The 15,205-nt window shown below is 39.6% G+C and overlaps 1 protein-coding gene across 1 annotated transcript in view; it reads right to left on the bottom strand.

Moving 5' to 3' along the window:
• Positions 1–3,317: 3,317 nt before the first annotated feature.
• Positions 3,318–15,205, bottom strand: part of LOC105936009 (alpha-1,6-mannosylglycoprotein 6-beta-N-acetylglucosaminyltransferase B) — a 119,637-nt gene continuing 107,749 nt past the window's right edge. Inside the window, exons 17-18 of the mRNA XM_036132171.1 lie at positions 4,560–4,822; positions 3,318–4,010 (exon numbers count right to left, since the gene is read on the bottom strand). Of these exons, the coding sequence (XP_035988064.1) occupies positions 3,812–4,010; positions 4,560–4,822 (462 nt within the window). The 3' untranslated portion in view covers positions 3,318–3,811. The remainder of the gene's footprint in view (positions 4,011–4,559; positions 4,823–15,205) is intronic.

The raw sequence follows: 15,205 nt of genomic DNA, 5'->3' as shown, positions 1-15,205 counted from the left end.
ATGTCTATCAATGCGGCATCCTTCAGCAGTTCTTTGTGTGGTTGGTTAGCTGACACCCATTTGTCAGGGTGGATCTGAAAGTCCCACAGGATCTTAGCCCTGTCAGACACTGGTCCAATCTTTTGGCTGGTCATACCATGCTGGGGTTTATCCTTTCATGTCATTCCCACTCTCATCGGGTTTCTGTTCGAGGGTCGATACCGGATATCAAATACAGATTGTCGTGCAATGAAATACAAGTTTTGAAATTCCTTGTACTTTGAGGTGGAAAATCCAAAAAACCTTTAGTAGCTATGAAGATAGATAGAAATGAGCTGTCGTTATTTAATGGCTATAAATTTCTGTCAAATGACAGGATTCCTCAGCTAAAATATGAACTAGGCAAATAAGTCTTGAATCAGGTCTCGCATCGTTTCTGGCACAATTCATTTAAACCCTGATGCAATTTCCCTTACTTTCAGGTAATCTCTACAGTGCCTTGCAAAAGTATTCACATGTCTTGAACATTATTACTTTTTTCACATTACAAGCCCAACCTTCAGTATTATTTTTCCCAGTGATATAAGGGTTACTTCTTTCTGAAGAACCTAAACACGGACAGGAAGAAATCTCAGTGAATATAATGAAAACCAGAAAAAAAAAATAATACAAACAAAGTCTGACCAAAGTAGCAAAGAGCAAAGACTCCTGAACTAACAGGAGCAGCAGACAAATAATTGGGCAAGAAAAACACAGAAATCACAACAGAGGTGACTGAGAAAGTGGTGGAGAAATTCAAAGTGTGAAAACATTCAAGAAATATGAACATTTTTGCCAGACACTATTTTATTTTAGTTGCATCTAGTTCCTTATCTTAGATATCCACACACCCACAGAGAGACAGAGAGAATGAAAAAATATATATCTGTTAATCTACTTTCTACATTCTAGCTGTAAAGAAATATATTCATGAAATTCTAATGAACTGATATGGGTTCCACATAGTAAAAGGTCATTTGAAGCTAATGCAATGCTGCAGTAGGCAGAATTAGACAAGTTTCATATAAATGGGAAAGCAAGTATTCTGTATTCATGCATAAAAAGTCCTCTAAAATACATAGAAGGGAAGCTGGTCATGTTAGACTGACGTTTTTCCACATCAGTCTAACATAGTCCATATCCAAGCAGCAGAAAAATACTGCACACAATAAGAATAGATTTTTGCTCAAATTGTCTTGGACAGAAATCACTAACCAATAATTTCTTTAGAAACAGCATCTACTGGATGTATTAGAGTGATTCAGATAATATGTGGGTGTCAGTATTCCTGAACTGACTATTAAATATTTTTAAATTTCTAACAACAATGACTCCTCACCCACAACTGGCATGCGAACATAATATTGTGATTTTTCAAGCAGAGAATTTTTTTTTTATTATTACCTGTTACTCCAAAGCAGCATATCCTCTGTATTGACATATTATTGTTGTTTATTTATAGGTTAAACTTTGTCAGGAGGAATAAATGTGCTTTTCACTAATTCAATTTACGAATCTCATGTAAAACTGTATTCATTTTGATGCCTGTCTTAACTGTGTCCGCCTACTTAAAACCTAGAGTTTCTCAAAAAATCTTACATGAGACCAGTGAAAAAAAAAAAAAAACAGATTATTTGTGTCCTACATAGTCATGGGGAGGAGTACTGATTCCTATATTGTATAGATTTCTATATACTGGACAGTACAAAAACATATGATGGTGTAAATGATAAGAAATCATAAATAAAGTCTCAAATAAAAAAAAGTTACTCACCTTTTTGTTTCTTGAAGACATTTACCTTTTCCTCCAAAAGCCTCATTCAGTTTTTATGACGCTGGAGCAATGTAGCTGGAACAATGACACTGAACCCATGGGATTCATTAATTAGGTTGTTGTCACTTTTGAAATGATTCCTACCAAAGCCAGCACAAGTTGTTTTGGTCAAGGTGCGACTGGCTGTAAAACTGCCTGGCTAAAGTCTGCACTGTTGAGGTTAGGAAAATTAAACCTGAGGCCTTCTCCTCCTTGTTTTTTATGTTTGATGTAGATGGATCCTCACTTCTTTCTTTTGAAACAGTATTTCCTATCCTTAAGATGGAGATGAACCCGAACAAGTTGGCTCTTCTGTGTTTGTCCATCTTTTCTGTGTAGCTGTAGTTTTGTTTCTCACACGTGGAGAGAGCTGGATACTCATCACTGCCTACCACTTTTGACTTTGGTGATGAGCCTTCTGTCTCCCATGTGTACCAGATAGTCGGGGGGGGGGGGGGGGGGGGGGGGTTCTTTTGACTTTGGTCATGAGCATTCTGTGTCTCATGTGTACCAGATAGTCAGAAACTGGTAGCTTGTTGTCTTTGGCATCCTCAATCATGAACCTTATATTTGTTGTCCATTGAGTTGACGTGTTCAGGAAAGCTTCCTTTTCTGTGGCTTGGACTTTTTGCTCTCATCAACATAACTGAACCAGCGGCTGGTTCCTGTTTCCTCATAGGAGTTCAGAATTCTGCTTTCTTCACTGCAAAAACGAAACAAAAAATTAGTTGAATTTTCTTAAAATTTGTCCTTGATTTGAGCATGCAAATTAGATGATTTGCCAATGGAATAAGATTTATGCACTTAAAATAGGAACAACTCATCTCAATCATCTTATTTTAGGGGTCAAAATACTCATTCTATTGGCAGATCATCTTATTTACCCAATCGAATCAAGGACAAATACATTAAGTTCAAGGCAATCCTGACTTATTTTTAGTTCTGTTTTTGCAGTGTTCTTCTTTCATGTAGACATTGGTGAGGGGGGAAACTTGCCATCCCTTGGAACACACATGCTTCTGTGTGGTCTGGGGCAAAGTGGGCCCTGTCGTATAGTGGCTTAAATTGTTAGACAGGTTTTCCCAATTTCTGACATACAGTTTATTGATGAAAATTAAAATAAACTCAAATGATGCAATGTGAAGCTCGGTAGGTGATGTTGAATGTTACCAACCATTGGAGATAAAGTGGCAGAAAGATGTTGTAAACTACTGCTTATGCAGCTAAAGATGGATCAGTGCATCTTCTTCATTGTGTATTTTGGGAAGACCACATTTTGCATGAAGTGGTCTCGCCAGGGTATAATTTGTGGTGGTAAACCTCATCAGATCAGTCATCCAGTTTTTGAAGCCAGCCAGTGTCCTTCTTGTACTGTAAAGTGCTTGTGGCGTCCCTCCTCAGCGGAGCATAGGCAGCACTATCACTCAATGTTAATGGTTTTACTGGAGCGCTTTAAACACATGTAAAAGTTGCAACAGATTTTGTTCTTTTGTTTTATTAAACAACATCTACTGTATGTGCAAACAGATTTTCCACAGGACATGTAAAACAGTTAATCTCTAAACGATAATGTCTTTGGGTGCATCTGTACACGTATCCAGTGCTCGCGTTGATTCAGCGAGGTTTCGCATGACAGAAACACACATTTTCAACAGTTCTTATAAAGGGGGAAAAACACTGATTGCTGAAGATTTCTGTACAACGTCATCTGTGAATTACAGATTATGTTTCATGTGGTCGTACTGTAACAAGGCGAATCTTCAAAAGCATTAAATTCAAAAATACAATCATGCAATTCCCTGAGAGGTCGATGAAACGCTTAGCAGCAAGTCCAAGGAAAGCGGTAAGCGAGCCAATTTGCTGTTTATGCTGTGCAGCTCTTTCACCTCAAAGTTTCCTCGCTTAAGGTCGTTCACGTAGATATTTTGGATGTTTATAGGTAAGATTAAAAAGTGCTCCCTAAACCGGGCCGTCCTTTGGTCATAAGCAGTCCTTGCACAGTGCCACCTGTCCTTTCCGATAGTCCCTGCAGGGGCAAAGGCGTTGGTATTTGGGGCTAGAGCCAGCACAACTAAACAATAGCGGATCGTGCTGTAGACAGCACTCAGCGTGCTCTGCAGAGAAGGCGGGGAAGAGGTGGTTCATCTCAGATTCCAGGCCTTCACACTGGAGGTCCAACCTGAGCACAGAAGTGAAAAGATAAATGGAAATCCTTTAACATCTCTGACATCAATGCTGGCACAAACGCCTCAGGGGATCCATGATAATTTGACATGCATATTTATTATTTATGTTACAACGCTGCTTTTAGACGTTCTCAGGGAGAAATGAAAATCCAACCCATCAGGCTGAGCCGAGAGCTTTTTCCATTTTTGCATGATTTTAAAGCTAGACTTCCAAATGAGGCGTGAAGTCATTTGAGGAGGGTTGTTTCAGTAAATTGTATTGTTTGCAGATTTAGATCTATGGTATGCATTTTTTAAATGGGTCCAATAAGACATCAAATCTGCTGTAGTGGGGTAGATCATGCCCTAAAAAAGTATGCATCAGATAGCGAACGTTTCCTTTTTTTTAATCAGTTGCCCTCCTTAAGCCCATGCCACATCGTGGTGAAGTAACATCTTTACAGAATGTGATTGGTGCTAAAAACTGTAAACTGTAACTTAATTGCTCGAATGTCTGTTTCACGAACTATCCGAATGAGAAAGAAAAGAAAAAAAAAACGTACGCGCTAAATGCTTCTTTGATGTTGATAAAACGATACAAGGCAGGTTCACAGATTAGTCCTTCACTCCGGCAGGCTTCCACACACGACTGGCCCGGTAGAGATGTCAAAAGCCGTAGAGCAGCAAGAGAAGGCCACGACAGGAAGGAGCTGACGTTGGAGGCCCATGTTAGCATTCTGGAGTTTGGCAAAGGGAGGAAAGGACCACCAAGCAAAGCCCAAGATGTGTTCGCTGGAGGAAATGGAACCTCAGGTGAGCAGAAATCCTGCAGGGTTAAAGTTTAACAAGTCAAACAAGATACTTTCTGTTGGATAGAATGTATACAGCAGGTTTATAAAGTTGTCTCACAGCCAAATAACTTTCATTTTTGTCTCATTGCAACTACAAACTTGAATGCATTTTCTTAGGATTGTTTTGTGTGTGCCCTGTCTAGCAATGTGGCATTGAGAATTGTTGTCTTAATGCCAAAGAGAGCCCAACAGATTTAAGTGGAGCCTTACAGCTGTTGCCATAGTGCTCCGCTTGATTTATATATGCTAAAAAGCTTTATTAGATTTTATGCTGGGACTATTTCATGTTCAATGAACACAAAAACGGGAAGGTAGAAGAGGGAAAAAAAGAAGGGAAACAGATGAGACAAAATGTTAAAAGGGAGAAAATGTCAAAGACAAAGGAGAGGAAAGGGAGAGCACGTTATAACATCCTCCGAGTCTGCTTCTACACCTGCAAAGAGAGTTATAAAAAGAACCACAAAACCAGCCGATGAAGTATTACAGGTACAAACAACCAACGCCTTGATACCTTCAATGAAGAATATACATTATGATTTAACAAAATGTATAAAGTGTCAGCTAAAGCTAATGATGGGGTTTTCTGTATAGAAGTGAGTCTGTAAGGACCTGAATCCAAACACCTGTAGGTGTTTGTGAGACTGCCCTTGTGTATGTAAGGTTCTATCCTTAAGGAAAATGCTCAATAGTGGTTGTGAGGAGCCAAAGACCTGCCACAACCCCCCCCAGAGCACTGAGACAGACGCCAGGAGAAACAGAACCCCTGATGCCCGAATGGACCCCCAGAGGAGAGGTGCCCAAGAGGGATCGACACAGGAAAGCTGACTCCCCCATCCCAGGGAAGAGCCGAGAGGAGTCCCCAAAAACACCCCAACAGCCAGAATAGCGAAGCCCCTGGGAACTGTCCCGTCGCCGGCATAGCCGTCGGCCGCCAGGTATACCGGAGCAGATCCAGCCATGTGCCAAGAGACGCGAGGCCCAGGGGAACCCCGCCCCCCAAAAAGTAAGAGGGGACCTACCCGGTCCATACTCTGGTCCTAACCCCCCACCCCGATTCCAGCTCAGATGACTCACAGGCCCATCCACCTGAAGATGGGGCCAACATTAACCGAACGGACCAAACAACCAGAGCCCACCCCACAAACCCTGCGGTGCTACCTTCCCCATACCCTGCCCTCCATATGTAAGCCCCACCCCCATAAATGGAATAAAAATAAAAAAAACACAGAAAATGAATATAACTTTATCAAATCTGTTCAAATGTAGCTGTGTCTGCACGTTTAGACTCATTGTGCCTGCCCCCACAGCGTGATGCCGTCACCACTGTATCGCACTTAGGGGGAAGGTAATCTAGGGTGATGTGCTCTGTTAGTTTTCCACCACACATCATTTTAGTTGTATATATATATATATATATATATATATATATATATATATATATATATATATATATATATATATATATATAAAATTATTTGGCCTACTTGTAAGAAATGCATTCAGCAATCACTTCTTCTTGCCACAGGCCAGATTGTGCACAGCTAATAGTTGTCCGGTTGACAGATTTTCCCACCTGTTGATCTCTGCAACTCATCATGTTTCATCCTGTCTGCTGCTTTTCAGATTAATGTGGTTTGAAGTTGGGCCATCTTCTTTCAGTTTTAGGCTGAAGGGATAATTAGTACTCTGTGTGATGTAAAATACTGCTTCCACACCTGCTCCTGCTTTAAAGTTTTCCACAACCCTATGACTGATCGGACTGCTGCATTCCTTGGTGTTCATTATACTGCCTGGTGTTCTCTAAGGCCTTTTGTGTTGGTCTATGAAATAAAATCCCAGTGAACAAAATTTAAGTTTGTGGTTGTAAAAGATGGAAAAACTAAAGCTCAATCAAAATGTTTGCAAGGTACTGTACTCCACTATGATGCAATGACAGGTGGGTAAAACTAAGCTTCTCACACTACTTTTTACTTTTTGTAATTTCTTGAAATTTTTTGCTAATAATACATTTTTTTTGTTATTACGGTTCCTGCACTTTAAACACAATCAAAACAGAAGGTGCTAATTGCATCTGACAACTTCCTGTAAACCTCTCAACTAATTTTCATAGATGCAAAAATGTTTCAGAATAACAAATAAGCTGTTAAGGCAGAACTTGGTGAGTCACCAGATTAGATTTCCCCCTCCAGCTGGGCCTATTAATAAAACCCAGGTAATAACATTTCTCTGACATGTCCCCCTGGCCTCTGGACCCGTTTATTAAACAAGCTGTCCTCGGCCACAGGCAATAACCGAGCTTCCAATCTCCCAATCTCTTCTGTACCTCCTCTCCTAAATACATGCGACATCTTTGATCTCTCTTCTCTCGAACACACATTAAAAAGTACCAACTAGCAGAAAAAATCCCGGATACTATAACAGCTAGAGCGCCAAATGAAACAGTAATTAGCAGATATACTTATTTAATGTTCCTTAATAGCAGTGGGAAAAAAAAGAGAAATTATAGATATTGTCATTACATGTGTTAACAAAAGGTAAACTGACTGTGATGGCTTTGATATGGCAAGAATTAAGAAGGTGATGGAGGAAATTATTCAGTCACTGACACATCTGTAACCTGTCACTTGAAACTGGTACATTTCCAGAGAAGATTTACATTTCAAAAGTCATGTCAAACTGGGGACAGACACCGTTTCACAAATAATTGGCCTGAGTCACTACTTACACAAGTTTCTAAAATTCTGAAAAAAAAAAAAAACATTTATTGGGGGACCAATTTATCATCAAACACATTCTGCTCTCTTAGAGTCTGTATAGATTTACAGTAGGTCACAAAGAGCCACAGCAATGGCAGTTCTTCAATTACTAAAAGTCACCATCAACCAACAATGAAGTGAATGTGCATGTCACTCAGTCCTGTCAAAAAAAGAAAGAGGTGAAGCAAGATACAAGTTCGGGTCTGTTTTAGAAAAGATTCAAACAGATTATAAAAAAGGTACAGGGCATTAGAGGGGACGTGATGCCTCCCATCTAATAGAAAACAAATGCAAGTCAATGGAAGGTCCACACAGTGATATACATACCAACATGTGTGCTCATTATGGTTAGAAAGTTATTTTGGTAGGAATACACTTATTTGTTTGGGCCGATATAGTGGTTGGGTATGTAATCAGGCGTGAAATTGTATTGTATGAATGTATGCTAATGCGTATATGTTTAAGTGTATACATAATCACAGATTGCAGTTTGGTTTAGGAGTATTTTTAAATAGAAATGGGGGAAAAAAAGGAATTAGGAAAATATTCATGTTAAGGATTATAGAATGGATAAGGGGAATGGCTGAGCAAGTGTCACGTCTTCTCACCCCTTTTCAGACATTTATGTGTTGACTAAATAAGGTGGTGCCATTCAGTATGTGTGCACATAATTCTAACATTTGTAAGAAATGTATGGGTGGTTCTTGTTTACATAATTAGTAGATGTGTATTTATGTTGCATCCATAGATAAATATTTAACACCGTGTTTGTATTTGCATGGGAAATATGTCTCCATGTGTTAATTTTGATACTTTAATCATTGTGGTGGAATGTCAGAAATAAATAAAATGAATAGAAAGGGGGTAGACATAGAAAGGTGGGACCCGATAATTCAGCCAAGACACTCAGAGCAGTTTAGATAATTTATATTAAGCAACAGGGGTAGATAGGCTGGAAACTGGCTGGAATGCACTCAGCAACCACTGAAAGGAGAGGACAGGTTAGTGGCTGTATGATACACAGTGGTTAAGTGTGCAAACTGAACGGAAGCCACTAACCTTTCTTGAATCTGGGTAGTGACACAGAATCCAAGCAGTGGGTCCAGAAGGCTTACAGAAGGTACTCTTTGAGGTCATGTATTAGAGAGTTGCAAAACTGAGCTGGGGAAATCAATGGAATAGTCCAAAATCATGCACACATGATCAGAGACAGGCTGAGGTACCAGAGGGTGAGACAGGGTGGGAATCCAGAAACGGTCCGAAGTCTTTATCCAGCGAAGCATACACAACCAGGCAGAGAGACTAGGTCAGAGGTATTTGTGAAGGTTCAGTGTCCAGATTCAGTAGGCTAACAAGAGAGTCTAACAGGGGTAAGGCAAACAGGCAGGAATCCACAGAGAAGTTTGAGTCACACGCAGGAAGGCAGTCAAAGACCGCTGAAAGGTCTGTTCACATGGATGGAATCTGGCACCTGCACAGTGGAGGAGCCAGGAATATATAATGGTCGAATCAGGTGTGGCGGTGCCAGTAATTAGCACAGTCACAGGTGCAAACGATCAGGGGTAATTGCTAGAGCAGCAGGAAGGGAACAGGGAGCAGGAAGTGACATCAGCAGTCAGCAGCAGAGAAACAGAACCACAGCAAAGCTGTGAATGTTACAACTGCCTTCACTGTTGAATTGCTTGGGCCTTATCTTATATGTAGCTTTTTATTAAATTAAATTACTAAACTAGAGAACCAAAAATGTATTCAATTAAATAAAATTTTATTTATATAGTGCCAATTCATGAAACATGATATCTCAAGGTACTTTCCAAATTCAATCAGATTATACAGATTGGTCAAAAAAAATTCCTAAGGAAAACCAGTAGACTGCAACAAAGTCCTGACAAGCAGCATTCACTCCTCCTGAAGAAGCATAGAGCCACAGGGAGAGTCATCTGCATTGTCCATGCCTTTGCAGCAATCCCTCATACTGAGCAAGCATGAAGCAACAGTTGAAGGGAAAACTCCCCATTAACGGGAAGGAAAAACCTCCAGCAGAACCAGGCTCAGTATGAACGGTCATCTGCCTCGACCGACTGGGGGTTAGAGAAGACAGAGCAGAGACACAACAAGAGAAACAAACATGCACAGATGCACACATTGATCTAGTAATCTGCTCTACATTAGATGGTAGTAGCGGGAGATCTGTCTTCCCTGGATGATGTCACAGCTAACAGAACGCATGACCAGGTTTACCTACTATGAAGATAAAAGAGAGAGAACAAAAAGTTAAAAGCTGAAATGATGACAAGCAATGCAAATTGGTGGAGAACTCAGTAGAGTGAGAGAAATAGGCCCTGATGTCCTCCAGCAGCCTAAGCCTATAGCAGTAAAACTATAAAGGTAGCTCAGGGTAACATGAGCCACTCTAACTATAAGCTTTGTCAAAAAGGAAAGTTTTAACATTAGTCTTAAAAGTAGATAGGGTGTCTGCCTCACGGACCAAAACTGGGAGTTGGTTCCACAGGAGAGGAGCCTGATAGCTAAAGGATCTGCCTCCCATTCTACTTTTAGAGACTCTAGGACCTCCACCAGCAGACCTGCAGTCTGAGAGCGAAGTGCTCTGCTAGGAACATACGGGGTAATCAGAGCTCTGATATATGATGGAGCTTGATTATTAAGGGCTTTATACGTTAGAAAAAGAGTTTTAAATTCTATTCTTGATTTAACAGGAAGCCAATGAAGGGAAGCTAAAATTGGAGAAATATGATCCCTCTTGTTGATTTTCATCAGAACTCTTGCTGGAGGTGAAAAAAAGGAAACTCTGGAAACCTGTTTAATATGGGATTTAAGTGACATGTCTTGGTCAAAAATAACACCAAGATTTTTTACTTTATTACCAGAGGCCAAGTTAATGCCATCCAGATTAAGTGATTGATTAAGAAGTTTATTTTTTGAGGACTCTGTTCCAAAGATTACAACTTCTGTCTTGTTAGAATTTAGATGCAGGAAATTTAAAGTCATCCAGCTTTTGATGTCATCAAGACATGACTGCAGTCAAAGTAATTGATTGGATTCATCAGGATTTATTGATAAATATAGCTGAGTGTCATCAGCATAACAGTGGAAATTAATCCCATGCTGTCTGATAATTTTGCCAATCGGAAGCATATATATAGTATTTTTTTTTTTTTTTTTTTTTTTTTTTTTAAGCATATATATAGTAAAGAGGGCCTTTGGAAAAATCCAAAGGCACCCTGTCAATCCTGCCTGAGTTAATACATCGTTAATCAACTTTCAACTGTCAAACCATGCATAACCTTAAATGTCGTTCTGATGTATTTAAGACGCCTTACGTGAATCTCTCTACGACTCAATAGAGGTATCACTGAACGGCCATGAAATGGTCACAGTGGGACTGCAGCTCTGCCAGGGAACAGAGGAGAGGGGAAGCCTTGCAGTGCGATAACAAGGATTATCAGTTCAGGGAAAAGGGTAAATGATGTGTGGAACATGATAAGCCGACGCTAAAACTGGGAAAAGTTCAAACATGGGAAAGATGAAGATAAAAATGTTGAAATAAGAAAAAATGACTGATTGGGAGTCTGCACCAGAGGGTCATGGTCTCAGTCGGTGACAGTCAGGGAGCGGGCATTTTGGAGCTATTTTTGACACAAGGGAGAAAATGGTGACAAGGCACAGCGGAGGCTAATATATTTCCTTAACCTGTTACAGCAAACCACTTTCTAGACAGCAGCAACATGACATCCATCCGAAATCCATCCATCCATCCTCAATACTTTACCTGCTTTACCACGCAGGGTTGCAGGGGGGCGGGGTCGCCAGTCCATCACAGGCAGAGACAGAGGCAGGCAGCACACACACACACACACACACACACACACACACACACACACACACACACACACACACACACACACACACACACACACCTATGCCTGCACAAGAAGCAAAGACACTGTGCAGAGGTAAAAATGCTTCATTGATAACCACTCCTTGCAACATTTCTCAGAACACAAGCTGAAATGAATGCATTCGCCACAAAAACGGATGAAGCATATCCTGCCATGAGCTTAGTTAGAAAGACATGTCTTTTGTGTCTCTTCACAATGGGATGCATTGCAAAATGAAGGATCTGAATATTCTGACTCTCTGCCATCGATTCAATGTTGATCCAAAAATAATACACAATGAATAAGCCTTTAGAGATGTTAGAGGAAAGAAAGTTAACTGGTTGAGAGCAGAAAAGTAAAGTGCAACTGAAAGTCTCTCCAAAACAGTTCAGACTGCACAACAAAGCTACTTATTTTCCATTTCTTATGAATGAAACCAAAGATCCACAGAGAACCTAAGCACCTACGCTCGTCCCACATGTTCATAACGCTGTTGAATGGGATGGTATCGTCAGCTATCATACCACACAGTAAAAAAAAAAATGGAGCATCGATGTTTACAGGAGCGTTTACAGTCGTATGGGGAGCACAGCTCCTGCACTTCTTGAACAAAATTAATAACGTCGACTGTGATAGTCTGTCAACGTCAGTAGTTTAGTTGACAATTCTTGGGATATTCTTTACTCTCATTCTTTCTGGTAACAAAAGTTACAACACCTTTGCTTCAAATGACTATATTTAAGAGGAGCACCCCATCTGGAGTCAGCAGGGGCTGGAGTGCAAGTCAGACCAGTTTGGCTCTGGGCTGACTGTATGAGAGACTCATACAGTCTATGGCAGATAATGTGTCTTAATCACAGCCAAACGAATCAGGCTCTGAATGTTTTCCAAAGGTTGAGGTTATTTACTGTAAGTACTTCAAGTTAGGCAACAGAACCCCAGCAGAGAAAGTGTCGTTCATGACCCAGAGAAGTGACAGATCCAGGGGCCACTGAAGAGGCTCCTCTGTGCACGTTGGTGGACAAGAGACAAGTTCTCTTTTCCCTATTTAACATTTAGACCCACCTTGAAGTGATTATGACTGTGCATTACCGTGTAAATGTGCAGAATGTGTGCAGAAGTTCAAATCAGTCCAAATCAAAAGGTTGTAAACAACACAAACTCCTAAGTAATACATACAGAAAATAAAAACAAGTCAATTTGAACTCGTCATTTTTATTGTTAAATAGAGGTTGTAATAGGAACTGATTCTAGACAGAATATATGAACTGAGGCATATATTTGCTTATTTCCAGTTCAGTCATGCTTTTTATTGCAAGGTACATAAATAATAAAGGCTTCATTTGGTTTATTTTTGCCATGCAGGAGGCGACACTTTAAAATGCAAACCTATGTTTACATTTTACTTTGTGGTAAAAAGGGGAAACATTTAATGCAGAAAAACCTGTTATTGTAGAGGAAAAATTTGCATTACTTGCAAAACTGGTCGATAGATTGAAAAATAACACCAATTGTCATCAGCGCCAATGGAATTGAAACCTGTTCAAAGCGTGTAGCTTTAAAAGTCAATAAAAATCTACAGTCATGCAGATTATTTAATCTTTACTTTGGAAAGGATCAGTTCCTTTATTTTTCATACCCACCAGGGTCATATAACTGTACGAATCACCTAAACCACCCCGTTCCTATTACGCACACTCCATCAGTCATGTTAGAGTTACTGGTTAATATTCCCCCCACGAGAAACTACAAAATTCAACACCTTTTTATCAGGATTCTATGCACACCTGCTGCGTTTCTTCTCTGGAAATAATAAAAAAATCTGGATTCAACTCAGTTCAATAAAGGGGTTAACTAGAAAACATGATACCAAGAAATCTATCAGCATTGCAAAGCCATTCACCGGGGCTTGGACATTGCAGCGGTGGACGGCGTATGCACCAGGGTGTTCACCTCAACAATAAACTGAGCTGCTCCTACAACACCGATGCCCTGTACAACAAGGGCCGAGGTCCTTCACGGTGTGCACGCCCCATACTGCAGTTTTTTTTGTTTTTTTTAACATTCTGTGGCTCCGTCAACAATTCATAACGCTGTTGTCCACTGGGGAGCATGCCGCTCTGATCAGGACAATAAGAGACTGCATAGGCTGCTCCTGGGCTCCCCACTGGAGGAGGATGATGAGAGAGGGATGTTGTCTAAGCTGACTTCCGTAGAGGAGAACACCTCTCACTTCCTGCATCAGACAGTGAAGACTGAATAGCTTCATCACTGGCAGGTTGATGCATCCTCAGTGTAGAGAAGAAGGAACAATATAACAATTTTCAACACATTCTGTGTTTTGTTTATTTGTACTGCAGTCGTACTCTTATTTTTACCTTATTTTCCATTTTCTATATATATATATATATATATATATATATATATATATATATATATATATATATATATATATATATATATATATATATATTTGTTTATTTGCACTTTATTCTGTTTTCCCAAGCTGTAGCATCAATCAAGTTATCTTAAATTAATGGTTTGTTCAAAACATCATCCAATGGTGTGAGCTAGCTGAAGAGTAATTTATGACTATGGTAATGTAATTAGCAAACATGTGAAAGCAGCCTGGTAGAAAAAAAGCACTCTTTTGATAGCTTTACTATTACAATTTGTTCAGAATACATTTATATTCCCACAAAGTACAACATGTACAACAGAAACTGAAGACAGACAGATTTTTTCTAAGCTCGACCAACAGTTTTATTTCCGATTAGACCTTGAAATTTCGTGGGAAGATGCTTTCTGGAACAAAACCTCTCTGTTGCTTTTTTTTCTCTGTCTCTGTGCAAGATTGAATGTATTGTTTTGGCAAGAAAGGTATACATAGGTATATATTTCTAGTGATATTCTAAATCTCATCCTTGTGCTTTTTCTCCCTGGTAAATTAATCTGACTTTTTTTAAATTGGAAGGAAGGAAAAACATCTTTTTATTTTAAACCTGAAAGGCAAATTAGAAAACATAAATCATTTTTCAGAAGCAGATTGGGGCTATGCATTTAAAACAGTTGTGTTAATTGCATTTATTTTAAAACATCTTTTCACCTTATGGACATGAGGAAGTGGTTCCTGGAATCCTTTCATGTTTCCATTCATTTTTCATTTAATAGGGTTAGCCATCTTTCAAGGCTAATGGGTTGACTTCAGTGCCTTTTGTCACGAAACCAAACAGAAAAATGCACCTTTCAAAACATGTTTTTCTGAATTACCTTTTAGGGCTAAAAAAAAAAAATCCTTTCAGAAATCCATTTTTCATGACCTAACAATAACTTTTAATGTCACGAACAGAGGACATTTTGGTCAGGCAGAGAATTTATTTTCTACTTGTTTTTCAGGGCTTCTGCAAAAACAAAATGGAAAATATGCTGAATATATATTGTCATTTCTGGATTACAGTTTGGGTGAAACAGCTGGTATTGCTTTGTTCTACATTTTCCTTGTATTTCCTTGCCAACAGGACTAGATTCAAAAGCTCTTTGAAAAAAGTGTCTTATACATCTTTCTTATATTATGAGCCCAAGAACTTACCTTCGGACGGACATGTTCACAAAGCATGTTACATTTCTGGCTTTTTGCTTAGTCTGGCATAGCAACTCTCCCCTATTTACTGGTCCTCCTACGGCCATCTGAGCATCTCACTCT

The sequence above is a fragment of the Fundulus heteroclitus genome, unplaced genomic scaffold (genome assembly GCF_011125445.2).
Source record: "Fundulus heteroclitus isolate FHET01 unplaced genomic scaffold, MU-UCD_Fhet_4.1 scaffold_48, whole genome shotgun sequence".
NCBI classification, from domain to species: Eukaryota; Metazoa; Chordata; class Actinopteri; order Cyprinodontiformes; family Fundulidae; genus Fundulus; species Fundulus heteroclitus.
This window is presented reverse-complemented; position numbering and strand designations above follow the sequence as displayed.